General features: G+C 41.9%; 1 protein-coding gene across 1 annotated transcript; it reads left to right on the forward strand.

Annotated features, from left to right (window-relative positions):
* bcl2b (BCL2 apoptosis regulator b) lies at positions 1–24,633 on the forward strand. The gene is made up of 2 exons (XM_030775564.1): positions 1–822; positions 24,495–24,633. Exons 1-2 carry the CDS (start codon positions 292–294, stop codon positions 24,630–24,632), a joined length of 669 nt encoding a protein of 222 aa, XP_030631424.1. The 5' UTR covers positions 1–291; the 3' UTR covers position 24,633.
* The last annotated feature ends 1,627 nt before the right edge of the window (positions 24,634–26,260 follow it).

Here is a 26,260-nt window from a genome sequence, read left to right on the forward strand (position 1 = left end):
AGAAGAAAGTGGGCGTTTTTCTGAACAGGCATGTTCTCAGTGAGGCAACGTGAAGTAAGTTCATAAATGTGTATTTGTAGTCAACGAGCCTATCCCGGAGTCAAAACATAACTCTACTTTTCTCTCGTAAGATTTCAGCGCAACGTCTGCACGGACTCCCGAACCACTGCCTACACAGCCAGTACGATATGTGTATTTCTCAACTGCACTTAGCTGGAATGGAACAAGGATGTGCGTGGCTTAGAAAATAAATAATTGTGCCGTTAATTTCTGAGCTGCCTAAGAGTCGCAATGGCTAATCATAGTCTCTACGATAACCGACATATTGTGGAAAAGTATATCTACCACAAGCTGTCGAAAAGGGGATATAGATGGGAATCCCACTTGTCTGAGGACCCTGCTTCAAATGGTTTGGCGGACGCTCCGCGTCCCGTGCGTCGGAGTCAAGGCACGGAGTCAGGAGAAGACGGCGTTTGTCGTAACCCCCGTCCGCAACATGACCCGTGCTCCCCTATCCATAAGGTTTTGCGCGAGGCCGGGGACGAACTAGAGAGAATGTACCAGCCAGACTTTGCCGAAATGTCTCTGAAACTGCAAATAACGTCTATCACGGCGCAACGGAGGTTTGTCGCCGTGATAGACGAGCTTTTTAGGGACGGGGTCAACTGGGGTCGGATAATTGCCTTTTTCGAGTTTGGGGGAACTGTATGCGTTGAATGCGCCAACAAGGAGATGACGTCGCAAGTGGATAATATTGCGAGATGGATGACTGAGTACCTCAATGGACCGCTTCACAGCTGGATCCAAGAAAACGGAGGCTGGGTATGTGTGGTCACACAGTGCTCTATTTTTTGTTCCTCCGTCTGATGGCGAATGCCTTGGTTTTGCATGCTCTGCTTTTGTGGTTACGCCTTCCAGTCAGTGACATCATACTTAAATTTTCCTGATTTGAGGCTTAGGTTGTTTATCAAGTACAGCAGTCCAATTAGAGGGCACGCTTTCTGTCACACCTCTCTCACGTCTCTTACTGTATCAGTTATCCGAACCATCAAAGACAGCTGCTTTATAGAGGTGTGGCACACTCTCTTTAAAGGCACTGTTGATTCATTCTCATGGGAACAATATTCAGCCTTTCACAATGCAACCGGTCAGATGGGTTGTAATGTTTACATTTCTTGCTCTAGATTGAAAACCATAGGTTAGGAATATATTGGCAACTAGTTATAAAAAATACCAATGTTAAAAAGAAATGTACACCGCACACCTTTATTTATAGATCATGGCTGAAAAACATGTAAAATGTTCAAATGCTGTGTTCAAAAGTAGGTTATGCCTGCCACTTTCTTCAGGCTATGTTGGGGTGAATGTATAAGAGGGAGTGAAGTCTGGTGCATGCTGGGATCGTTAGCAGTGTCAGGTTCCAGGATCAATGATGGAACAGCCAGGAAACGGAGCAAACGCGTGTCAGGGCACATGTCAGCTTAATTTGAATGCCCCCCGAGGGCATTGCCATGCTGAGCATCCTATTGAGGGCTGGTTCTGGGTGACAAGCACCCAGACGATGGATTGGGGCTCCTGGTTCAGAGTCGAAGACAGACAGACAGACAGACACACACACACACACACTCCACTAAAAAAACACTCACAGTCAACCATTTGACATTTTTCTCTCTTTTTGCTCAAAGCTTTCATTATTTTATCTCAAGCTTGGATACAGTGCTGTTTCGTGGCATTAGGAACAGGAACAGGTCTGGATGGGCCCAGCTGTGATGGTGAACTAGGCAGTTATTAACAAACTTACAATTAAAAGTTAAACATGAGGTGACCTTAAACAAACAGACTTCATGAGGCATGTCAAGTGTTTTGTGGGTCATTTTGATAATACACCCTCTTCTGCTGAGGATCTGGGCTCTGAGCCTAACTGAACAAAAATGAGTTCCTAATTAGATGGAATGGCGTGGACCAAAATGTAAAATTAATTTGCATTATTCAGTTCTCTGACCAGGGGGCATTCATCAATGATGCATGTGTAGCATTTTATCTTTAAGGAGGAGACTTTTAGCATTCCCCTCGAGTCCTGGCCTCTTCGAGAGAACAGGTTGTGCCCCTCATATCAAAGGATTATAGACTATGAATCCTTAGGAATAATAGAAGAGTAGTGAGATATTTCTGATTTACACTTGTTCACATCAGAGCTCTAAAACAGTTCTCCTTTGTCCTCTCCTTGTGTGAAAGAATTGGCCAGACACCCAGAGTGAACTGGCATGTGCTTATCTAATACTGAACAGGTGTCAGAGGGAAAAAAAGAAACTTCTCATTATGTTTCACCTTCCCTTTTAGCATTTTTATTTCTCTTTTCACTGTAAGCATAGAAGACAACATTTTGACCAAGGTCTGGTCTTTGTCAAACAGGTGTGATTACCTGAGAGCTCCTGCGTTGTCACCTGTGCTCACAGTTGAACCTGTCACTTTGGTTCACAGTCACTCGAGTCAAATGAGAAATATAGTGCTAATTGGAAGCTGAAGGCATTTACTTGTTTTTGATTATTTTAGAAAAGGGGGATGAGAGAAGGAGAAATGTGATTTTACAGTGTGGGTAAGTAGGTCATCATTGTCTCAGGTTGTTTTTTAAGGATCCAGTTAAAGTCTTTTGTGTGCTTCAGCTATGTCAGACATCAGTCTTTTGTAGGTAATTCTGGCTGATTTTAGAGCACAATCAAGTCCTGTCAGAAACACCAGAATCTAACATTTAGACTATTAATGAGGGACTGCCCCTTAAAATCCAGGTTTAATTTTATGGTAACAACAGTGGTGTGTTAAGTCAACAACACGTGATACACTTAAGTCTCTGAGTGACTGATTTCTTGAGGTTTCAGATGGGATACATGAACACTAGGCCTTAAGTGTCTTAGTGTAAAAACAGTGCCATTCATATAGTACAAATACAATAATGAATTAGGTGTGACGACGACACCTGCCTGAAACTCACTGACGTTATGAATGGTTTACTGATACTGAAACTTCCATTCATGCACAGAGGAATGTATCTCAGATGGGGGGGAATCCCAGCATGGTTCTGAAATTTCAGACAGTGTCCTGACATCTGATACTCTCTCACACATGTTTATGGGCTATAATAGAGTGGTGTGTTTTCACTCATTCTTCATTTGAAATCAATGACCTGAATGGCATTGAGTGCAAGAGGAAATACAGGATTAGGTGAATAAACATTTGTAAGGTGGAGATCAACTTGATCCTGGAAGGCGTATTGTTATATTAAGGGCTATAGAATGTTTTTTTAAAGGAGAAGTTTGAGATGAATTGATCCTAGGACTTTTGTGTCTGACAAAAATTTAGTTTGTCTTAATCAGGAGACACTGTGTTGTGTTTTTCTGTTTTTGACATGTGCAAAGGTACTGAGGAACATCATGCCTGGAAAAATAATCTACAAAAGCATTTTTCAGTGATCAGTTTGATTACAGACCTCAAATAAACTGCTTATGTCACTTTGCCAGCCTACTTCTGTTTTTTTTCGCATCCTGACACTTTGAGAACTTTTCGTTGTATGAGTGAGTGAGTGATAGAGAGAGAGAGAATGAGAGAGTTGGTTTCCATACTTAAACACTGGGCCTTTGTCCGAAAGTTAAACAAAGTACACTTAACCGCAGTTTTTGAGGTTAGTTGTTGTTGACTGTTTATTTTAATCCATTCTAAATGCAGGAGGCAGAGGTGGGCAGCTCATTAACCTTAATGGTGACATTTGGAAAAGTGTGAGCACTCCAATCAACCAGCCTACCTTCTGTTTCCTGTTTGGAACCAGTGTCTGCTCAAAATAGATGGTACTTGGCTTTTTTCAGCTGTTGAGTCTGCCGCATGGCCTGCTATCCTGGTATGACTAAACTTCTCGAAGGCATAACTATTTTTTGCTGCAACAATAACAAGACATGTTTGCTTGTTCTAATGTCTGTTTTTTTTAATTTTCTCCTCTCTCAGTGACATAGACTGTCACTGTTCAGACAGCAACAAGAATCATAAGTCATATTTTCTCTGTGTCACACACTCACACACAAATAAAAACCTACACTGTCTGCACTCTCTTATTTCACCTGAACCCTATACTCTCCTCTTCCCATACCCCTCCTCTTCCAAACTCAGGTATTGTGGGAATAGAGTAATACTTTGTTTTTGGACAAGGGTGTGGGTCCCTTAAGCCTATACATTAGTGTACCTGTGTTTATTTGTTCAGTGTTTCAGTAAATGATGGGTGATTGGATACAGCAATGCTGGCCAGCCTCTTAAATGACATGTTTTATCCCTGGTGGACTGAGGCGTTGTGACGGAGGTTTGCGTGCGACAGGATTTGTGTAGGCTGTGGCTCATCCTCTTTTTGAATAACACAACACCCGCGTTCATCATGAACTTTCACAAAAGCACCAATGTGACTCCCACTCCTTGTGTATCATGTAACTATGTGAAAGAGCTTGACATTTAGGACACAGAGAGCTGGATTTCATAAGCCTTGAGAATGTGTGTGTGTGTGTGTGTGTGTGTGTGTGTGTGTGTGTGTGGCTCTGTCAGTAAAAACTTTAATCAGTCCTTTGTTTTATATGTTTTGATGAGGGCACACCTGGAGAGCTGATAAGGTGGAAGTTAGAGGGAGAGAAAGAGAGAGAGAGAGAGAGGATCCTTGTCTGGAGGACAGGTGTGTTTTGGTATAATGAAATCAGGCATGAGTAGTGAGGGAGAATCCTGATAAATGTATCCTTATGTGTCCATGTGAAGTCTGATGGAGTGCTCCCATAGTTGAGTGGTCTGCCACTGGTTCTAATTAACTTGTTTCAGTGTCAGGTTGATTTGGGTCAAAGGTCAAACTGGGGTTTTAAAGACACTGGAACTTTTTTGTTTTTCCTCCAAATGTTTCCACTTCATGTATTGATATGACAGTGATTGAATGGTTGTATGTTCAGCTGTTCTTCTGTTTTCACACATTAATACATCATAACTTCCTTCCATCATTCCTCCGCAAATGATCAACTGTCTTTCCACCGAAGCTTCTGTCTATGTGAGCTCAGACATCCCAAAAACATACGGCCTCATCAGAAAAATGTGTTTGCCCACGATCAGGAAGGAGAGGAATGAGTAATGATGAAAGTAGCTTCTAATGAAAAAAGCGTCTTATTCCAGTAAATTCTCTATTGGTTTCCAGTTACATCATTCTGATTTACGTGTTTTGGATGGCATTAGACTGGAACAAAATCAAGCACAGGAAACAGCACACAATATCGCTGCTGTCAGAATTTGAGCAATGCTAACTCGGAGAGATTCTGTGAAATTGTATACTTGAGTCCAATAAGCTAGTAATGGAAAATATTACAGATTGTAGGACTTGTATGTATGTGAAACTAGGCATTAACGCTTGGGCCTATTCCAAAAATACAATTGTGACACTTACACATATCTAACATTGATGCAATGTGTTTCAGCACAAGCTTTGTAATTGAGTTCTACTGATAATGTATACATGGAGGCTTTCTGTCAGTATTCACTGTTTTTATAAATCAAGGTGTGATCTCTGGGGGTCAGTGTGAGTGAGTGTAAACACAGAGATTTAGTCATTTCGCAGTGTGGCCGAGACAAAGTTTCCCCCCTCGGCGGGACCTCTCGGTGAAGCCGACCTCAGTCACTTGCCATCTGCCTGTATGTTTATACTCATGAGTGGAGCGCCTGTAATCTCAGAAACATTTCCTACCGACCAAGCCAAACAGCAGTAATGCTGCCTTTTAAATCCAGCCCTCTCCCTCTCGCTTTTTCTCTCTCTCTCTCTTTCTCTCTCTCTCCCTCTCTCTCTCAAGCTTGCGTCACCTTTTACTAGCTCTGAGAAAAGGCTCCCAGATGTATATTCAGTCACACAGAAGCCCTTATGTTTGTCTGAAGGGCGGTTGGTGGGACATTACAATATGTTCCTGGTTTGGATCTATCTGCATCCTGAACAAGGAACATATCCTGTCAAAAGCTGCATCTGGTCCTTCACCTGATTCTGTCTTAGTTCACAAACACACAGCCTCAGTGTTGCAACTTCATATCACGTCCAAGAACACACTGACTCATTTGGGCCTTGGAGTAAACACTTTTTGGACATTTCAAAAACTGCTATGTTTAGAGCCATCCAAAGACGGTCTGTCATGCTGTCCCTTTCCAGTGTTAGAACTGGTCTAAAGAACTTCACTCACACAGAGAACAGTGTTCCACTTTGAAAGAACTGTTTCCAGGGTTTTCATCACTGTTAGTGACTAATACAGATGTGCCAGATTGACTAGCCACACATAGCTACTGAATAACCTTCAGCTTACTCATAGTGCATGGGTCTTTTGAGTAGTTTTAGGGTGTACTATTAATACACTGATTTACCTAGTAACCTTTTGTTTTGGTCTTTGAGTAATATTTTGTAAAAATACTCTGCTATTATTTATAGTCAGATTTTGACACACCCCTCTATTCAAGACGCGGAATGTAATGCACCAGATTGTTAGTGGTATTTGATGAATTTGTGATAGTATTTTTCTGTCTACCATTTTGGATTTTTTTTGGATATCTTGCAGTCGTTTTAGAGAATCTGAAAGGTTTCAGTAACAGTTGAATACAAAAACCAAACCTGAGTTAAGGCTTATTTTTACACATTAAGACTTATTTTTAATATCTCTGTGACTATCCCTTTAATGTACTAATCTCTTTAGTAATATTTTCTTTTAATCTAAGAAAAGAATTATTTGAATAAAGGGTCTTCTGTTACAGTATAGTTAAGGGTACTTAACACCTCCGACTTGCTGTGTAGCTGTCATAATGTGTGTGTGTGTGTGTGTGTGCGTGTGTGTATGTGTGCGCGCGCATGTGCACGTGTCTGGGTGTGCACAGTGTGTGTGTGTGTGTGTGTGTGTGTGTGAGATACACTTAGTATTACCTTGTTCATTATCATTACATTCACTCTTGTAATGTAGTTGCTAACTTTGTTGGTAATAGGTCTACAGACAAAGTGGACCAATGCACCACTATGTAAACATATGGTATAGATTGGAGTGCTGATGGAGCTTCTGTCCTCCACTCCCTCTGATCTCCCACACCCTTCCACAGCTTATTTCTGGGCCTGCTCTCAGGAGCCCTCACTGTTCTCAGGAATGTAAATAAAGAAAGCGGACGAACAGGGCGTCGCTTTCCTGAGAGGCCGGTCAGGGGTGTGGACAGTTTGTTCTTTTTGTGGACAATCGTGCTTGCCAGGTCAATGGGGGTCAAGCCCACAGAGATTTATACTGTGTGAATCTGTCTGTGTGTGTTTATGTGCACGTGCTTGTGTCTAACTGCATCATCTGTATCTCTCCATATACATGTGTATCTGATGAAGGACCTCTTTACAAATCTCACTCTATTATGCTGCGGTAATAATGCTTTGTATTTGCATATTTCCGTGCTGTGTGTGTAAGGGTGTGTGTGCTTTTGCATGCGTGTGTGTGCATGTAGAGCATACTTTGTACCTTTCTTCTTGACCGCGTCTCGGCGTGCACATGTACCTGCCTTCCTAAACCCCCCCCCCCCCCCCCCCCCCCCCGCCGCATTACTCTCTAAAGCTCCTAGCCTCTAGCCACAACCAGGCCTGAACACATGTTAGTGAATTAAACATAAGTGTGTCTAATCTGTGACACTAAACGGTCATCCCACAAAGACCAAGAACAAAAGACTCCGTTGCAGGAGAGCAAGGACCTCCAACTCAGTACCTGCTGTCTTTTCTCCACCGCAGTGTCAGGTGACTGCATTGCCCTAAAATATGCAGGGCTATGTGAGAGGCCCTCTAAATATAGACTCTCTACTGCTTCTCCCATGCACCAGTGAATTGTCATATGCTATTATGAAAATACCACGGTGCTATTCCCTGCGTAGGCACAGAGAACAGAAAAAAAAAAAAACCCTTCTGCACAGTATAGACGGCTGGAGAGTTAGGTGGTTACCAGCTGCTGTAGGTCAACAAGGGGAAATTTGAGAAGGAGAGAGTGATTACTGTCTGCCCTTTTATCATAAAGACGATGCAGAGGAGCAAGGGCACGTAATTGGGTGAGAATGAGCCACTGAACGTATCTCACCTCATTAAGGTCAGACGGACCCTGAAACTTCTATCGCGTGTCTATATTTTGACCCGGAGTTACGATGAGTAACGCATCGGTGTTTGCTTTCTTCTTGATATCTTTGTAGTGTCGAAGGTCGATCTGTCTTGACGGAAACCATTGCAACAAGTTTTTTTTTTTCTCTTGAGAGCTATGAGTGTTTGACAAGCACTGTGTCAGTGGTCTGTTATGCTGTGTTTTAGCCCCCTTGTGCCCACTGACATCAGTGTGCTGATTCACATCTTTCAGTTGTTTTCCTGTTGCACACGCAGCTTTTTCTGCTGGACTGTCCAATCACAGTCCTATGTCCCATTTATGTGTCTGACATGTTTATGGTTAACCCCCAAGTGTGTTTTCTGCTGCTCTGTTTGTCTTTTATGACTCCCGTACTGTTCTTTTTCATCATTTTGTATGCTATGCTTTGTTTGTAGAGTTAGCCATAATGCTGCAGATTACAGTTGGCACTTTGTCAAAGAATGTATAGAGACTCTTTGTCCTCTCCAGGTACCAAATAACAGATCCAACAAGATACACAAGTTGTGTATCTGTTATTGCTCATCATTAAAACCCTGCAGAGACGCACGTGAAGTCGGAAGAAAACTGAAATATAAAAACATTTTTCGGATTAAACTTGCAAGGGTATCTTTAAACAATGTCTTATCTGTAATTATGTCTTGTCTTTGGGTGGCATCTTATATCAGCTTATGTCAACTTATGTCAACAAACTATGTTTTTTTTTGTTTTGTTTTGTTTCTTCTGTTTTTTTTTTTTAATTTTTGCTAAAAGACTGTTGCTCAGTTTGAGTAGAGAGTCCCCATTTGGTGGTGGTCTGTATTCTGAAGTAGGAAAGTGGAACAAACCCAAACTGACCCATACAGCACTAACAAGCTTGTTTCCCAACTGACTATCTCCACTCAGTCTATACACACACACACACACACACACACACACACACATTCAGTTACAGGCCATACCCTGACTGCTGCTGGGGTGTGAAATCAATAATGCACTGTTGTCACGGGGTGACATGTGAACCGTAGCAGGGTAAAAATGGCCCAAGGGACACTAGCTTCCTGTCAGACGCCTGATGGCCTCGCAACTGTATCCACCAACGACCCCCCCCAAGGGATTCCCAAAACACATCCAGACCCTGGCTGTCCATAGGATATCGACAGGACAACTTTGTCCCTTTTTCTCTGTCTGTCCATCCCTAGAATGTGTATTGTTTGTCAGGATTGTTGTTTAATGAGCAGACTTTTTGACTGCCCCCTGTCCACTATACATTGCCCTGGCATGAGTCTAAATATGGCACAGTGCTAGTTAACACCAGTCCCTGACAATGGCTGACAACAAAGTGCAAAAACACAAAGAACTTTATATATGTCCGTGAACCATCAAAACCTGATGGGAGAATTGGAGAAATCAACCGGAGCACAATGTTGTGTCTCAAGGGTAACTGTTTTGGGCTGCTATAGTTTCTTGTGATGTGCATCTCACTGTATTTATGAGGGCTTTGTCACTGAGAATCTCAATGGGGAACATGGCAGTTGTGTTTGATGTTTATTGGCTAAGCCCATGATTTCAAGAAGCACAACTTGTGAAGTGAACTTGTGAAGAGACAGTGAATAAAACACTTTCTAATTGCACCATATAAAGATAAGAAGCAACTCTCACTGAAACCGCTTGGCTTGAGTTGGTGGCTTCTGGAATCTACTAGCTCCTGGCACTCACCATCTCCTTTGAAGGCCCCTGATTGGTTGTGAAGTGGTAACACATGTTGGCCATGTGACTTAGGGTAGATAAAAGCTCCTAGGGGAACATTCTCTTAAATCACTTGCATTGCAATCCAATCAACTTGTAATCTTCCACGGTCAAGAAACCCACACATCTAGTCCAGGCCTACTGTCTCCTCTGTCAGATTCAAACAGTGAACGAACAGTCCTGTGATGGGTATCTACAGTAACAAGCTCTCCTTAAAGGTCTGCTGAGGCTTCCACCCTTGAGAAAGGGAATAAAATGAACAAGGGCTTGTCAATCAAACTGGAGTTGCATCGTGAAGCTTTTGTTTGTGGTCCCCTGTGAGCTGTAGATCTCCTCCAGTTGACGTCAAACATCCCCTTGCCAGTCCTAATGTTTTTTAAAGCATATCAGGTCAGTGGAAGACTTCAAATGAAGCCCAACTAAATATTCTTGTGTCCTAGAGTAGTCAGATGTATTGTTCATTTCAACAGCGAATACTCCAGATTGAGATTGGAGCTTTATTGAGGAGAACTGTTTAGCAAAACAATTCTTAGTGGCACTTTTACTCAGGATAGCTGTGCTGTTATTTTGCTGTGACGTTTTTTTTCTTTTCTTTCATGGACACCCTTATGCCATATAAACATACCAGTAATTTAATATTATTCTCCATTTGAAGAGGGAAATCCAAAACAGGTCAATGTCTAGACTGAATTTTCTCATACAAATATTACACATATAAGTTAATGAAATTCTTATTGAAAAACTAAAGTGCTTTTATACTGCCAGACTGAAGCTTAATGACGGTCTCTGTTGAAGAACAAAGGGAGGGGTGAAGTTCAATATTGTTTGTGGCTTTGTCGCATTTTACATTCATTTTTATTTGACGCCAGTGTACTGACTCTATAGCCAGCTACATTTTGATTCAGAAGTGCTCAAATTGTTGCTTTCTCCCAAACTTCACTAGTTTGCATGGCAGGCTTGCCTTCGCCCTTGTCTAACCTTAAGTTAATGGGGATGGAATAGTGTATTGCACACACGTCCCTCTTCCATCACAAAGGCTTTGTGGGCAGGAAAGGAGCACCAGATAATAAGGCCAGCCGCAGCAGTAGCAGCGATTAGCGCCCTTTGATCTGAAGGTGATGTTAACGGAGAGGGAGGAGGTATGCGGTTTTGGAAGGGGGGGGGAGCCTTCATCAAACTACAAACGCCTAACGTAATGGAAGTCAGGCAGCTCAGTGTGGACTCAGTATGAGCCAAACCACATCAGACAACGTTTTACATTTGGGGGCTTAGGGAGGGAAAGCGTCTATAGTACCAGGCACACTATTGACACAAGTAGACTGCCAGAATATAGTGGCAGGACCAAGGCATGGTTGTTAGACACTATACGTATGGTGTTTTGCTTTCTACTCCACGTTAATGAAGCCGATTTATGAACAGAACAATAATTTTCCTCATTTTGATTGTGATGGCCAATTCAAGTGCTGCATAGTGATCTTATAAGAGCAAATATTTTGCCCATCAGTGAAGGAGAGCAGTTTAATCATGCACTTTATAGGTGAGAATACACAGTACAGTTCTCGGAATTCAAATGTATACTCTGTACCCCAGATGACCGTGAAAAATATGGCACCTAATTATGTATGGATTAATTATCTATTAGGAACAAGGCACTGCAACATTATTAATTTTTTTGCCTAAAGTTAATCACACTCCATTAGTATTCATAACCTTATTAGCTGGTGAAATCATTTTCACAGACAGATTGAATTAGTTCCTTCATTTTTTTGATGATGAAATACATTGGCTGTCGTCGTCCCCCCCCCCCCCCCCCCTCAAATCTAGTGCTTTTGATACAAATTTGACCTTTCGACTTATTCAAAATGTGAGCTTTCTCTGTAGTTATCAGCTTAGTACAAGAACTTGTGGGAGGTGAGATGAAGTTCTTAAACGACATCATGTGAACAAATGCTATTCACTTGCTATTCATAATTCATTCAGTCCTTTCAACACTTTTTGTTCTTCTGTCAGAAAGCTCTTGTTGTCACAGTAATGATGCTCTGACTGTATCATCTGTACAGTTTCTGTGACACTGTCCTGTTAGCAGTTTGAGGGGAGATTTCACTGAAACCGTCAATCAGAGCATGCCTGCCTGCACAGCCGAGCTTAGACTGCATCGTTATAGTCAGGGCTGTGCTGGACCTATATATGCTCGGATGACCACGCATAGGCAGGGGTGGATGCACTCAGTTCCTTTGTCTCAAATTGCAATATACAGTAGGCCATCATTTTCTAAAGTCAGAGAGTGGAAAAACCGCTCAAAAGAAACACAAAGCAATAAAATTCACTTGAGAAAAAGCCTTTAGTTGTCTCTTTCAATGTCTGTGAAAACAAACACCAAACTTCTTAATCGGTTTTTTTTTTAAAGAAAGACACTTTTTTTTTTTACTCTTTAACTATGGCTTGTGTTTTAAGAGCTAGCCTAAAACTGAGTTGAAAAAACACAAGATGTTTTCTGAAGGGTGGTGCTGATATAGCAGCCCTGGCCTACGCATGCCTGCTGTATCAACTCATAGGAATATAAAGTGGGATTGTTTTTCTCCATGCCTCAATGCATTCCTCTCATTCCTACGTGCCTTTCGCTTTGGATGAAACTCAACCAGAGGAGAGGTCAATGAACTTTTCCCTGCTTTTCTCATCTTATCCAACAGAAGAGTAGAAGAGGAGGAGAAGGACAAGGAGAAGGAGGTCCTTTTGGGGCAGGAAAGGGAAGGAGTTTGGACTTTTGAAGAGATGTGTAATAAACAACAGTGGAACACATCCACATATTGTGAGAGGCAGATTGCCTGTTTTCAAGAAAGGGTCTCTAGGGCCTTTGAAATGTGCTGTGTTATACTATTCTCAGAAATCTTTCACTTTTTTTTGGTTTCAGATTCCCATTCAAGTATGACCTCATTGCTGGAAAGCATGGAGATGTTTTAAACATGTGTTATGTGTTTACAGCATCCATTTGCTCACCATGCTGTTGATAGCATTGGAGTCCTGCAGAGTTATACTTAAAGGCAGAGCCATGCTAAAGAGGCGTTAATGTCACCTGGGACCACCAGCCTTTCAGAGAGGTTAACCAGAATTCCAGACAATGGGCAGTTTGCCAATAATGTTCTGATAAAGAACTGACATCAAGATCATCAGAAATTGGGAAATGTCTAAATTGGAAAGGCAGGGCCAGCTGTTGTAGTGTGGAATGACACTGGACGGATACTACTGTTGGTCCCCCACTGCATAGGTCACTTTACAATGACCATGTTGTTCTTGTACTCCTTTCCCATGTCTGTCTGTTTTTTGTGGTCAACTATTACAGGTCAGCTGTCTTTAAATTAACACAAGGTTGCGTAGAGTAAATTTACACTTAGCCTAAAACAGTGGCTGGTATTTGTTTGTCAAGTTTAACCGCATACCTGGCATGTTTGAAGTATGTACCTTCTCAAAAATGTGGTGTTGTTCTGTGCACTAATGATCTAATGAGCACTTTTCCTCCAAATGTCCTTGTTTTGTTGGCCACATTCCTAACAGTTTGACAGAGAAAGGTTGGTAAAGTATTCATGAGGATTTTCTTATTAATCCACACTGATGTAGGAAGCATGGAGCCAAACAACCAAAATCAGCCAAACTGAACAGAAGGGTGGATAGAGGCCTCAGCATCCACAGAAACAGTTTTCTTGATTACCGGCAGATTAGCATGTAGCTTAGAGTCACAGAGTGGAATTTGGCAGAGATTTATAACTTCTCATAAAGTGGTCTCATTCAGTTTTGGTGGTTTTCATGTTCCTGATTACACTGATGTTGCCACATTAAGGAGTCTGAAAATCACCATCCATTGTAATGTATTTTGTAGCTTTTTGCATGGTTTTGTTCATGAGCTCTGTATGATCACAGTTGCGTCAAAAATTGATAGATATTTAGGAAAGTGTCTGTGATTGCAGATCATCATACTCTGTCTGAGTGCTTTCCTTGTGGTCAAGAGTAATAATAAATATCACCACTAGGTGATGGTGACAGTTGTATCGCTGCTTGAAGATGCAGTTACAAGTTTGTACCCTTTGGCTAACCTCTACAGATGTTTTATTCAGATGTCCAATTGTCTGTACAATAATATGTGAGTTTGACATTTTATGTTTGGTTCAGCATCTGTACTACCTCAGCCAAACAATTGCACATCAAGCTCTTGATTAGCTGAGCTAAACCCAAAATGTCAAGGGCAGTGAGTCGCTCAACAGTTGAATCACTGCATTGTTCAGAGATCTCAGAATTTTCAGAGTTCAGTTGTGTGCTCCCAAATACATAATCTCTAATGCTCTTTTGTGCACCGTCTCTCCTAACTTTACTTTGGGACAGTCCCTTGCTTTATGTATAACTCAGCTTGAGACCGATGTCCAAATCTGTCTCACAATGTTCTGCGGCCACTTCAAAGACACACTGTGGGGTCTCCCTCAAGTACGTCTTTGTTTTCTTCCACTTAAATGGTTACCTGAGATGCTCTATCTCTCTCGCAGTGTCTCAACCGCAATCTATGTTTTGTTTCTCTCAGTGAATAGCTTAAAACCTGAAACCCTGTACAACTCGGTGCCATTAACTTCATAAGAACAACTGTGTTGCCAAAACGTACAAGGGTTCATGACGGTTGTTTTACGGAATGCCTTCGTCCTGACTGGAGACAATGAAGAAGTCAGATTTAATGGAGCATGAACTTGCGTCGTTATTTTTGCAACCTTTGATGTTTTCATAATCTTGTTGTCATTTATGTTGTGAGGGAGATGTGAATGAAGATAAGGGCTATTACTAAGTACCTTTTAAAGTGCTTTGAATCACATGTTTCTAGTGTTAAAGTGCAACCCTAGCCACTTGCTGACCGATGTTCAAATAAGGAACCCATTCCCCAGATTGACTATTGTACCTCTGATGGGTTTTTTTTTTTTTTTTTTTTTTTTAAACAGTCTTCTTATCAGCAGGATTACACTGTATAACATCATGCTGAGTCATACGATCTTCCTTATGGGAACTTATTAAATTTCTCTGAGTTGCTCATTTAAAAATAGAGCTGTTTCCCAGCTCTAGGCTGAAGCCCATTTGAGAATACATTTTTTTTGTTCTTCTGTTGTATGAATATCTTACCCTCACATGGACACAATGAGTTGCTTAGCTGAATTAGATGTCTTAAAGGAGGCCTACACTTGAGAGGCTTTGGCCTGGACAAAGAATCTCCAACTACTCCCTAAAAACTTTGACCCACTCAAATATTTCCTACACACTGACTTCAGACCGTTATTGTCGTAGCAACCAGACATTTAGCTTGGCAATAGGTGTTTCTCTGGTTACGAGCTTGGCCTCTGTGTTTGAGGGCTTGAACTGACTGCACCATGGAAAAGTCAGCCTCTTTCCAGACAGTGAGGTTACACCACACTCACACTGCTCACTGCCAGGATATGAAACACAAGACTCAGCTCCAGGCAAGCTCTTGTTGTACCTGTTACATCACTCCTGTCAGGCAAACCTTTTGCTGGAAATCAAAGTCAACAAAACAGCTCTCTCAACAAGCTGTAATTTCTTGTAATTTATTAGACCGTGACAGTTAGATTATATTGACCTGTTCTTTCGTATGATCTTGTAACACAGCACTTCTTAAGTGCCCTCTTGTGTTTGGCACTTAACTCGTTTGCTGTGCTGAATGTAGTTAGGATCTGTCTGTGGGTGACGTAGACAAAGTTATTAGGATACTCCAGATCAGGGGTGTCCAAGTCCAGTCCTGGAGGGGCCAAAATCTTGCTGCTCTTTTGGTTTCACATCTTAATTTGGTGCTGATTTTTACCTGGGAAACAGGTGTGTGCTCTCTTCAGCCAATCAGAGACCGTATGCATTTGGTTGACAAGAAAGGAAGCAGGGCTTTGGCCCTCCAGAACTGGATTTGGGCATCTCTGGTCTACACTCATTGGGTATTGTACCTCAGAGCAAGTGTTAAAGGATTTTAGTCAAAAGCCCTATGTCTCATATCACTTGTACCTGTTGCTAGGCTGCTGATATCATTAGAATGTTTTGCAGTTATGACCTCATAATGGTGATGTCCTTGGAAGTATGCTCCACTTTGGCAAGTGTAGAAGCTCTTTTGATGCTTGGTTTTGAACTGGTTTTTAAACAGTCTGTCTCTACTATGGTTACTTTGTGGTTGTCTGCTCTGTTGCGTGGAAAGTATGACCAACCCTTGTCTTTGCTGGTCTAATAATTACACAGAGGTTTCACTTTGAAGTTATCCATTTCGGAGAAGAAGATGAAGACTGATTGGTGATTCTGTAACCAAACTGTGAGGGCTGGGATAAAGATGTCTTTGCGATGGTAGAACTGCACTGAGGTCAGAAATGACATCTTTACAGTGAAAAGCAAGGCTGTGGTGGTTCTGTTTCAGGAAATGAACTCCCTCATGGGAAACATTAGCCTCACAAGACACAACAAGCCACAGGGGAACGTCCGAGCTCCCACAGCCTGTATCTCTGTTAATCTCAATTCCAGAGCCACTGGGGCGGATCCAGAGGGAATTCTCACGCTCTCTTGTCCTCAGTATTCCAGAGAGTTATCAGAGAAATTGATCATGTGATCTCTATCATCATTAGATTGTTTTGTTTCTTTTTTTGGAGACACAAGTCTTCTCACTAATGTCTCCCAAAACAGTAGATTTTCTTTGTTTTTGTTTTTTTTCTGCCACAGGAAATGCATTTCTTTCATTTTGCTGCATTTGGCTTGTGAATCATAGGTCCCAAATATATCCCTGGTGAAGAAAGTAGACATTACAGTGGCTTTGTCCAGTGTGATCAAATGTTAAAGGTTTTAACTCAGTTGCAATGATCACTTTTAGGTGTTATTACAAAAGAGGTGAGATTAAGACCATTCTTATGTTTTTGTGTGTGTTTTTGAATTTCACATTATGATGGCAACAACTGCCCTGTGTTTGTGTGTTTGTTTGTGTGTGTGTGTGTGTGATTCAGACTTGCTCTTTTTCACCCAGAAGGGTTTTTTTCAGATGTCAGAGTGGTCAAATGGGCATGGTTCCTGTTGGCTGAGGACTCTGGTTAATCTGATTGTTCAAGAGGGCTTGACGGAGTGCGAGGAAGAAGGGTGGGACGGGTGGAGGCAGTGGACATTCTACCCTGTCTGTCCTCTTATGCTTAGCTACAGTAATCCCCCACCCCTTTTCCCCAGGCAAATGATGATTCAGCGCCCCTTGCCATTCTGCACACACGTCATCCTTGCCCTTTTACACGGCAGCCTCCACTCAACAGATACAATAAGCAAAGGTTTTATTAGATTGGGTTTGGCAGGCTTAGATGGCATTTATTTATAGCAGAATGCCACTTTGGTCTCCACTTCAGGGGAGGGAGAGAACAGGATGCTCGTTCCCCGCATGCAGACGCCTCAGCCCCTCAGGTCACTAGTCTTTCAGCCGGGAGGACTCTAAAAGCTTTTTCTTGATTGCACAAGGACATGTGTTCCTCTGTGGACTTGGTTATTTGAGTGTGTGTGTCCAGAGCCCATGAGGGCTTTTTTAACACAAGATATAAAAGGAAGGTCAGGCATTAGTCATAGCTTGTCATTAATGCGCAATGACTCATGATGCCGATCACAAAATGACATGAGTCAGATAGATAGTTTGTTATAAGATGAATGCCATCACCAACATATTTACAGAAGTTCATGTCCATGATAAGGACACTGGGTGTTTGAAAAGCAAAGATGTTATTCAGGTCCATTTTTCTCTCAGTAATTTCAGTAAGAGATGTTTCTACAGTGCTTGCTGTATACGCACTCTACTGTACCGAACATTTGCAGCGGTACTCTTGACATGGCGACTGTTGTAGTTGACCCAACAGTAGTTTGAATGGCATTACTGCAAACCAGCCAAATGGAAACAAGACACTGCTTGCCCTGGCAAGACTATGAGACCCATTGTCTCCAGTGAAGTTTGATCTAATAGAATCAATTACAAAATGCAGAGTCCTGAATGACTGGATCATTGTTCAGTGAAGGGCGCCTAGGTCTGGAATAAAACACACACACACACACACAAGCACACACACACACACACAAAAGTAAAGAATGATTCTTTAAATCATAACCACGGTCTGGTGAATGCAAAGTAAGGTTTTATGTGTTTTCTATTAATCTTTCTCTCTGTCTCTTTCCTCTGCCCAAAACAAAGAGAGAAACGGATAACATTACTTTTTTTTCACACTCTGTAACCTCCCTCTTCCTCTACATGAATGTTTGCACACACAGGGACCCTGTTATGCACAGGTTTATTAAGGATGAAGAATGGCAGTCATAAAATGGGTCCTCTGACAAAACAGTTGCCATTGATTTATGTGGTATCTTGTTACCACCCAGTGCCCTGTAGGAGTTCTCTGCTGTGTACACACACTGACACTGACACATATTTGAATATTTATGAAGCAGAATGGGAGCCATTTGCAGGTGATTCTGGGAACAGGAGAACTTGGATCTCTTTCGCTAACTCAGCTACGCTCTCAGGTGCCCTCAGGTGTTTTCCCATGAATACTAAGTCTGTCCTTTGGCGTGCGCTGTAGCCACAAGGACATCAGACCAAGCCTAGCAAAGCCCACTGAGGACCCCAATGCTGAGCCTGAAGCATACTAATAGCATTTAATATTGTTTCATCTCTGTACAAAGACGCCCTCCAACAAGTGACACAAAGATGGTAACATTGAATTATAATTAACAGCACTGGTCAGGAGGTAGCACAAACAAGCATTGGTGAGTGGGAATAATTTGGCTCGTCTCTATTGTTAGAAAGCTTTTCCCGTTAATGGTGTATGTAATTGACTTCTTTCAGAATGATATTCCGAAGTTTTTACAGAGGCTAAAAATAATTTGCACTCTGTCACAATGGATAGGCTCCTTGCGTGATAGGCTTCTTTAACGGAACAGTTCTCATGAGCGACGACTGACCTGTGACACCTTTGAACTGTCTCTTGTGTTTAGGTGTCAGCAGTGTTGAGTCAGTACCTTCAGGTTTCCAGCGATGCTATTTGTCAATTTGTCCCAAGGGTCCAGTGTCCTTCGCTCTTAGTTTATGTGCTGATGTGTTTTGTTTCTGGAATGAACCCAGACCTGGGTTCTCAGACCTATTTTTTTTGTTTTTTCCCTCAGGCAGGTCAATGGATGAGTCCCCAGAGACTGACAGTTAGACTCCTAACTGTGACCTTGTTGTGAGGGAACATTTACATTTTGTATCTGGAGGTGATTATTGTGTGTTTATTGTTTAGTTTACTTCAGATCAACTGTTTATAAATTAATAATGCGAGTTTGTGTGTCTAAGGGGAATTCAAGCGCCTTCATCTATAGTTTGGCATGACAGTTAATCATGTGAGATTTGACTTTGATTGAATGTAATCAGTCTCGGCTGTTTTCTTCCTGAGAGTGTTTTCTCACTCTCTCTTTCTCTCTCTCTCACTCTGCTTCTCTCACTCATGGAAAACACACACACACACACATACACACACGTGATAGACTGTACTCTTCACTCAGAGGTTATACAGGGTTCAGAGAGTTCTTTCACACCTTTAAGCTGACAAATAACACACATGCTACTCTGGGCTGCATGAACTAAGGGGTCTGGTAATCTGAGTTAAGCAGAGTTGTTTGTTCAGATGTCAGACGTGTGTGTTTACCTGGCATGTACACTTGATCTTCTCAGACAATAATGAACAGGATGACTTTCAAAGAAGCCCCCAGTTCTCTCAGTACATGCTTTAAGATACAAGAATTTAATTTGACCTACATTCTAATAATCAGTATTGCATGTGGAGTCTAAATATTACAAATTTCTTTAGAGACGATGGTAATCAGGAGCCTTAACTGACATGATTATAATCTTTTCATTAATGGGCACTAGAAAAATTCACTGATAAAGCTTTTACTTCATTGTTTGTTTAAACCGGAGAGATACCTTCTCCACGACGACGGTGACTGCTTTAAACAGTAACAGCACACAAATGCGTCCCTACGCGTGAGAAAGTAAATCACCAGTCAAGCCAATAATGCTACGATGCCATATTGGTAACCATGGCACGCTGGCAACAGCTAATGCTGGCACTGATACCCCGCCACTCAGCCCCTGCAAACGTTTTCATAACTTTAGCTCCCTCAGGGGAGGTGTGTGTGCGCTTTAAAGGATTTCCGTAGGGGTTCAATTTCACAGCGACGTAATGAAAGCGAAAGGAGGTGTGTGTGTGTGTGTGTGGGGGGGGGAACACTGGACATCCAGGCAAAGGGAGAAAGAGGAAGTGTGAATCTTGAGGCTCCGTGTGATTGCTCCTGACCTTACTTAAACGGTCACGAATGAAAACATTCCTCACAGCATAGCGTTTAACCGGGGCCTCTCACACCAGTGCCTGGATCACAACTTCAAAGTTTTATGAAGATGAAAATCGGCTTTGCATTTAGTTAAGTTAAGTGAACAGTTATTTAGTCAAGGTTCAGCCTGTTGGACACTACTTGGCCAATCATAAAAACTCAACAGCTTTGCGCTAATATATGATAAACTGTACCGTCCTGAATCCTAATCTCAAAGATCTACAGAGAAGAACCGATCTCAGAGGAGTGTGTCTGCCATAGCCGATTCAGTTCATTCCTGTTCATCTGAATGGGTTTTCCTGCTCTTTAAATATCACGGGAGAACAATTGAGGGCAGCTTAAGTGTTTTGTGTGCTGCTAGGTTGTCATACATGAGCAAGTAAGCCAATATTCAGAAATGTCTGTTTGCAAACTTGAATGATAAACTGGAGACTACCTACTGCTTAATACTTCACTTCACTGATGTAATCCTGTTTCGTGGAACAAAAAAAGAATATGTTAATGGTTAAAATGAGGGTTTTTTTGTGACGGTGGTGCCCGAAGAGAGTGATGACTGTCATAAGTCATGGAATTTCAGAGTTCCTGTTTCACAAACCTATCGAAAAAGTCTGTATCTAAAACAACTGCTTGTAATTCATGTAGAACAGGAACTTGGAGAGGGCAAGTTCTGCCAAATGCCTCAGCAGTTTCTACTGTAAATAAAGACCTATTTAAAAAAAAAAGAAAGAAAAGAGGTCAGAAAAACGAGCGCTTTGGAATTCTTTGGCAGGGAACAGGCATCACTCACAAGTCACAAGTTCGTTCAACCTATTTATCCATCAACATTAAGCCTTGCAGCGTAATGGAAAAATCAAGGTTCCAGCTGAGTAGTATAGTGTATAGTGTATGATGGTGTCACATGTGATGATGCAACGTGTGTGTGTGTGTGTGTGTGTGTGTGGGTGCGTGGGTGTGCGTATGTGACGGCCTGTCTGAGAGAATGATGATGAAGCAGAGTGTGATGTTCATGTCCCATGATGCCCACCTGACTCCCAGTTTTCCATCAACTCTGGCCCCCGTGACTCTCTCTCTCTCTCTCTCTCTCTCTCTCTCACTCTCTCTCTCTCTCTCTCTCTCTCACTGAACCTTGAAAATCTTCACTCATAAAGGTCATTAATTTAGTTGTATCATGGAGTTCAGTCTAGAAACATGAGGTGGACGTACTGTCTTCTTTGATTATTGTTAATGATAAATATGAGCAAATTAGAGCCCATTTTATTTTAACTTCATCAGGTTGAACCTCTCATTCTGTCCCCCCCCAACTGATTTTTTTTTTTTTTTTTTTGGTACCCAGGTGCGTTAGCCTCTTAAAAGTTTGAGTCATGTAAAATGTATGTTGAAGCTTGAGACATTAGGTCGTTAACTTAGAACTATCTCAGCTTTTGCGTATGAGTAACCACAGGGAGAGCCTATTTTTCCAAAAAAAAAAAAAAGAAAAAAAAGTTTTAGTCCTCTAACCATTTCCTCCTATTCTTTCTCCGGGACTTTCCTTATTACCATAAGAAGGTTTAAGATTAGATTTTTTGTGCATGGGTGAATTTATTTAAAAAAAAAAAAAGGCTTTGCACAAACAATGAATGTGAAATTTGCTTCCGCTCTTCATTTGTTTTACATTATAAAGTCTAAAAGAAAGAAACACGTCTGCATGTTTGTCTCGCCCCCCCCCCCCCCCCCCCCCCACCTCTTTCTGTAGAAGGCACCCCCTTTACCAGCAGCCTGTCCTCCCAGTGGGTGGCCTGACAGTTGGCATAAGCACTATTTTGCTAATTAGTACCTGAGCAGCCTCCTGCTGTTCATCTGGGGTGGGTGCTGTAGGAAGGAGACAGGACACCCTTGGGTGCTGGTTGACCTACATCCATCTTTATAGGCTTTTCACTATGATTCCCTCATCCGGTTTTGGATTACAGAGAGAGGAGCGTGTGAAACAGTGAGAGGAACTCTACCTGTGAGAGTACCCTTGGGGTCAGACCAGCAATTATAAGGAGGAAAAATTTCATCTGTGTGTCCGCGGAGCCAGCCAGCGTGCTGACTCAAATCAAATCAGTTTCTCTCTCTATACCCTTGCTTAACCTTTCTCTCTCTCTCTCTCTCTCTCTCTCTCTGTCTGAATAATACAGGAAAGAGGAAAGACAGGGGGGGAAATGGTTTTGTCTTTTTGTTGCTCTCTGGAATGTAACAGTGCTGCATAGCTGAGGATTGTGCTGGTTCTTTGAGGGAAATGGACTCCAACTCTGCGCTGACGCTCTTAAAACAGGGCAGACTGCAGCCGAACCGTTCAAATAGCCTCTTATGTGTCAAAACTATTTAATATGCTGTCAAACTGATCCTAAACGCACCTTTAAATGACATGATACATGTTAAGTTTTGCATTTTGACATGGGCGTTTGTAGCTCAGATATAATTACATATGAATGGAAAGCATTATTATGACTCAGTACAAATGAGTAACGTCTACAACTCCAGACATTAAATCAGCAGCCAAGAGAGTAACACACTAAGTTATTTACTTAAAATGGAATTATGCAAGATATGGGTAATTGTGTTGTAATAATCTCAGAAAACAAACAAACAAAACTCCAGGGGATCCGTCTGAGGATTCAGTCTATACAAGAGTAAGTCTATGATATGGATATCCTGCCTACTACAAAGATCCTCTTTTAAGAAGCAACTTCCTGTGTCCAGCTGGCCTCCTGAATAGGGGACTATATAAGCGGAAATGTGTTGTTTCTTCTCATGTGAACTTTCCTTGACTGGGGGATAAAATCAAGTTGAGTAGAATTACAGAAATAGTGAGGTACAGGGTCAGTGGCTCCTGCGGGTTTTTTGGGTCATTTTTTAGTCATTCATTGCTGTTAGTTGTGTCAGAGCTTCTCCGTTTCTGTTCTCATACATTATTTGAACTGAGGTGTTCGTAGGTGCAAGTAGGAAAGTATATTTGTGTGTGTTTGTGTGTGTGTGAGTGTGTGTGTGTGTGTGTGTTTGTGTGTGTGTGTGTGTGTGTGTGTGGCCATCAAAGCCCGGTGTTGATAAGCCCATATATAATACAGAGATAGATTTGACATCCTGCATATGATGGAGAGGATTCTGGCCGTGCAGACACCTTTATCTGCACCTCCCCAGTCATCTCGATCAACACTGTGGCCCATACAAAGGAGGTTTTGTGAGGCATGTCTACTGTTAATTCCCAGGCAGCCAGCGGCTGTAAGATCTGCATAGCTACCACCAGGTGGCGGTAGACACAACACAGCCATACAACAAAACCCTCATACACATACCACACATGAACAGATCTTCAGCACCCACCCTCACACACGTTAATCTCCACATCTGAGTGGGGACCTCCCACTGACTTCCAGTTCACTGTAAGTAAATAACAATCAATATGTATATGAATATGTTTCAGTAACATAGCCCTGAGCAAAGAAATACTTTGGCATTGTGTTTTCCCCCCCTTTTTTGATGTTTAACAATAATATTAATATATATTTGTCAAAGCAATATATTTTTGAAAAAAAAGACTTTTGGATATTTATATCTTTAGTGGTACTTTTGGTTCTTGTCGAAACACAAAAAGTATGGTATATTCACACACACACACACACACACACCCTTTCCCTGTGTCAGAATTTTAGTTTAACTGACAAATAGTGTGATTTACTTTTGTTTTTTGTGCCTCTTTGATGTGGTGTTCCAAAGTGTCTTTTAATCTTGTTATTTGCTCTCTTTGTATATATTGTTTCTTGGCTCTCCTCCCTACCATGGCTTACTGGCTAGATATCACTTGTATAAGTGTTTATCCTTGTCAAATACATGCTGTATGAATAAACTGATTTAATAAAAACACGGACTGTACACGCACATGCACGCACAAACACATACACACAGACTACATCACATCACAGCAGGCCTTCTCAGGCCAGACTAGACATGTAGGCCGTTTATTCAGTAAAGCACAGGAAATGGATGGCTGAGGAAAGGACACAGAACATTCATCAAGCATTTTATAAACACAGTCACTTTTGCAGTTTAGTTTCCAAAATGATTGCCAGGGCTTTGTGACACACTATATTTGATCCTAAATTATGCTGAAATTCATTTTTCTCTCTCTCTCTCTCTCTCTCTCTCTCTCTCTTTCTCTCTCTCCAGGACGCATTTGTGGAACTGTATGGCAGACAGAGGGATTCAGTTTTTACCAGCTCTTGGTCGTCCATAGTAACAGTCTTTGGCCTGGCCGCTCTGGGAGCAGTGGGTTTCACCATCGGAGCCTACCTTGCTCAGAAATGAAGAAAAGAAGACTCTACTCCACGCCTTGTCGCGCTCCCCCCCCTCTATCTTTACCACCACCCCCCCCCCCCCCCCCCAGCTTTTCCTCTCTTTCCCTCACCCCCTCAGATATGTGACAGTCTGGTCTCTCTTCAAAGACTTTTCCTCCATGTTCTGATATTCTCTGAGCCTCACCCCTCAAACTTCAAAAACAAAGACACGTAAATCAAACGCTGAGACGAAAAACAGCAGGAAACAAACATGCTTTGCCCACACAACGTTAACATGAAAGAAAGGCCACAAAAAAAAGAGGGGAGGCAGAATTGTAATTATCAACACTTCAAGATAATCCAGGTTTTAAAAGAGTGAATGAGCTGGATTTTGTCGTGCTAGCTTAAACGCTGCGTAGGTGATGGCGTTAGTTTATGATTGCTGGTGTAAGTGCACGTGGACTTTTCAGGATGTCGACGGAGAGAAAAAGAGAAACAGAAACAGAAAGGACCGGAAATTCTTAACGATGGGATGGTTGAAAACATTTAAAGGAAAGCTTGACCAAATCAGATGGTCAAATGTTAAGCCCCCTCTTTGGGAATCAACGCCACGTCAGTTCAGAGAAGAGTTTTAGTCAGATGCAGGTTGTTGAAGGTTTAGATGAAATCTTTAAGTTGACAAATTTCAGAAATAGCAAGCCCAGCAGATGTGACAGTTCAAACATTCCTTGCTGTACGCTGAACACAAGTGAATGTGATGAAGAAAAGAAAAGAAAAAAAACAGCGAAGTTACCCAGACATTGCTGGTCTGAATCTAAATCCCAATGCAGGTCATTATCTCCAATAAGTGTCTTTCACCTTGTGTAGTTGAGTTAGCTCTCAAATCTGGTTTAACACAGCTCCGCTCTGAGTGGTTTTATATTTGAACTAGGTGAAGAGACAAAGAATCAGGGAGAGAGAGTGAGAGAGAGAGAGAGAGAGAGAGAGAGGAAGAAAGAGAGAATTTTTTAGTAACATATTCTTCCTGACTGATGGGGTATAAGAGGATTAGAAGAAGGTGAGAGAGAATCATATATTTAGTCAGATTAAAGATTTTGATTAAAAGGATATTAAGGCTTTGAAGTGAAAAGAAAAACAATGTGGAAATTTTTCCAACACTGAAATGAGAGAGAGAGAGAGAGAATAAAACAGTGAAGCCAATGAGGCACAGTAAGAGATGTGACCATGCATTCCACAGGTGTAAGTGAGCTTGTTTGTCAGGACAGCGGAGTCAGTGAGGAATGTGAAGAAGCTGTGTTAAAACCCTACAGTCCCCTCCGTGGCCCCTGCTCCACCTGCGTCCAGTCAGGCAAAACAATGGAAACAGATCCAGTATCTGTGCTCTTCATTGGTTATAATGGGTTATACTGGTTGCATATTTTTCTCTATTGTCTTCTGAATCTCAGTTTCTCTTCTTGTTCGCCCTTATGGACAGACTCAGTCTCATTACAGTGACACAACATGTGTCGTCAACATGACTGATTGGTCCTCCTCTTACAGTTCTCTGGCTTGTTTCTGGAGGGGGAATCAGTTGGAGGAGTATGAGTCTGGTGCTCACTACGTGTCACAGCCCTTGTGTTGGTGCATCCTAGGGTGTTACTTCACAGATTCATATCAGAG

The sequence above is a fragment of the Chanos chanos genome, chromosome 5 (assembly GCF_902362185.1).
Source record: "Chanos chanos chromosome 5, fChaCha1.1, whole genome shotgun sequence".
Lineage (NCBI taxonomy): Eukaryota > Metazoa > Chordata > Actinopteri > Gonorynchiformes > Chanidae > Chanos > Chanos chanos.

Bases quoted from the DNA above. Each gene is read 5' to 3' on its own strand.
- bcl2b (XM_030775564.1), top strand. From the start codon at position 292: ATGGCTAATCATAGTCTCTACGATAACCGACATATTGTGGAAAAGTAT. The intron at 823-24,494 runs GTATGTGTGGTC...CTCTCTCTCCAG, and splicing joins TCCAAGAAAACGGAGGCTGG to GACGCATTTGTGGAACTGTA.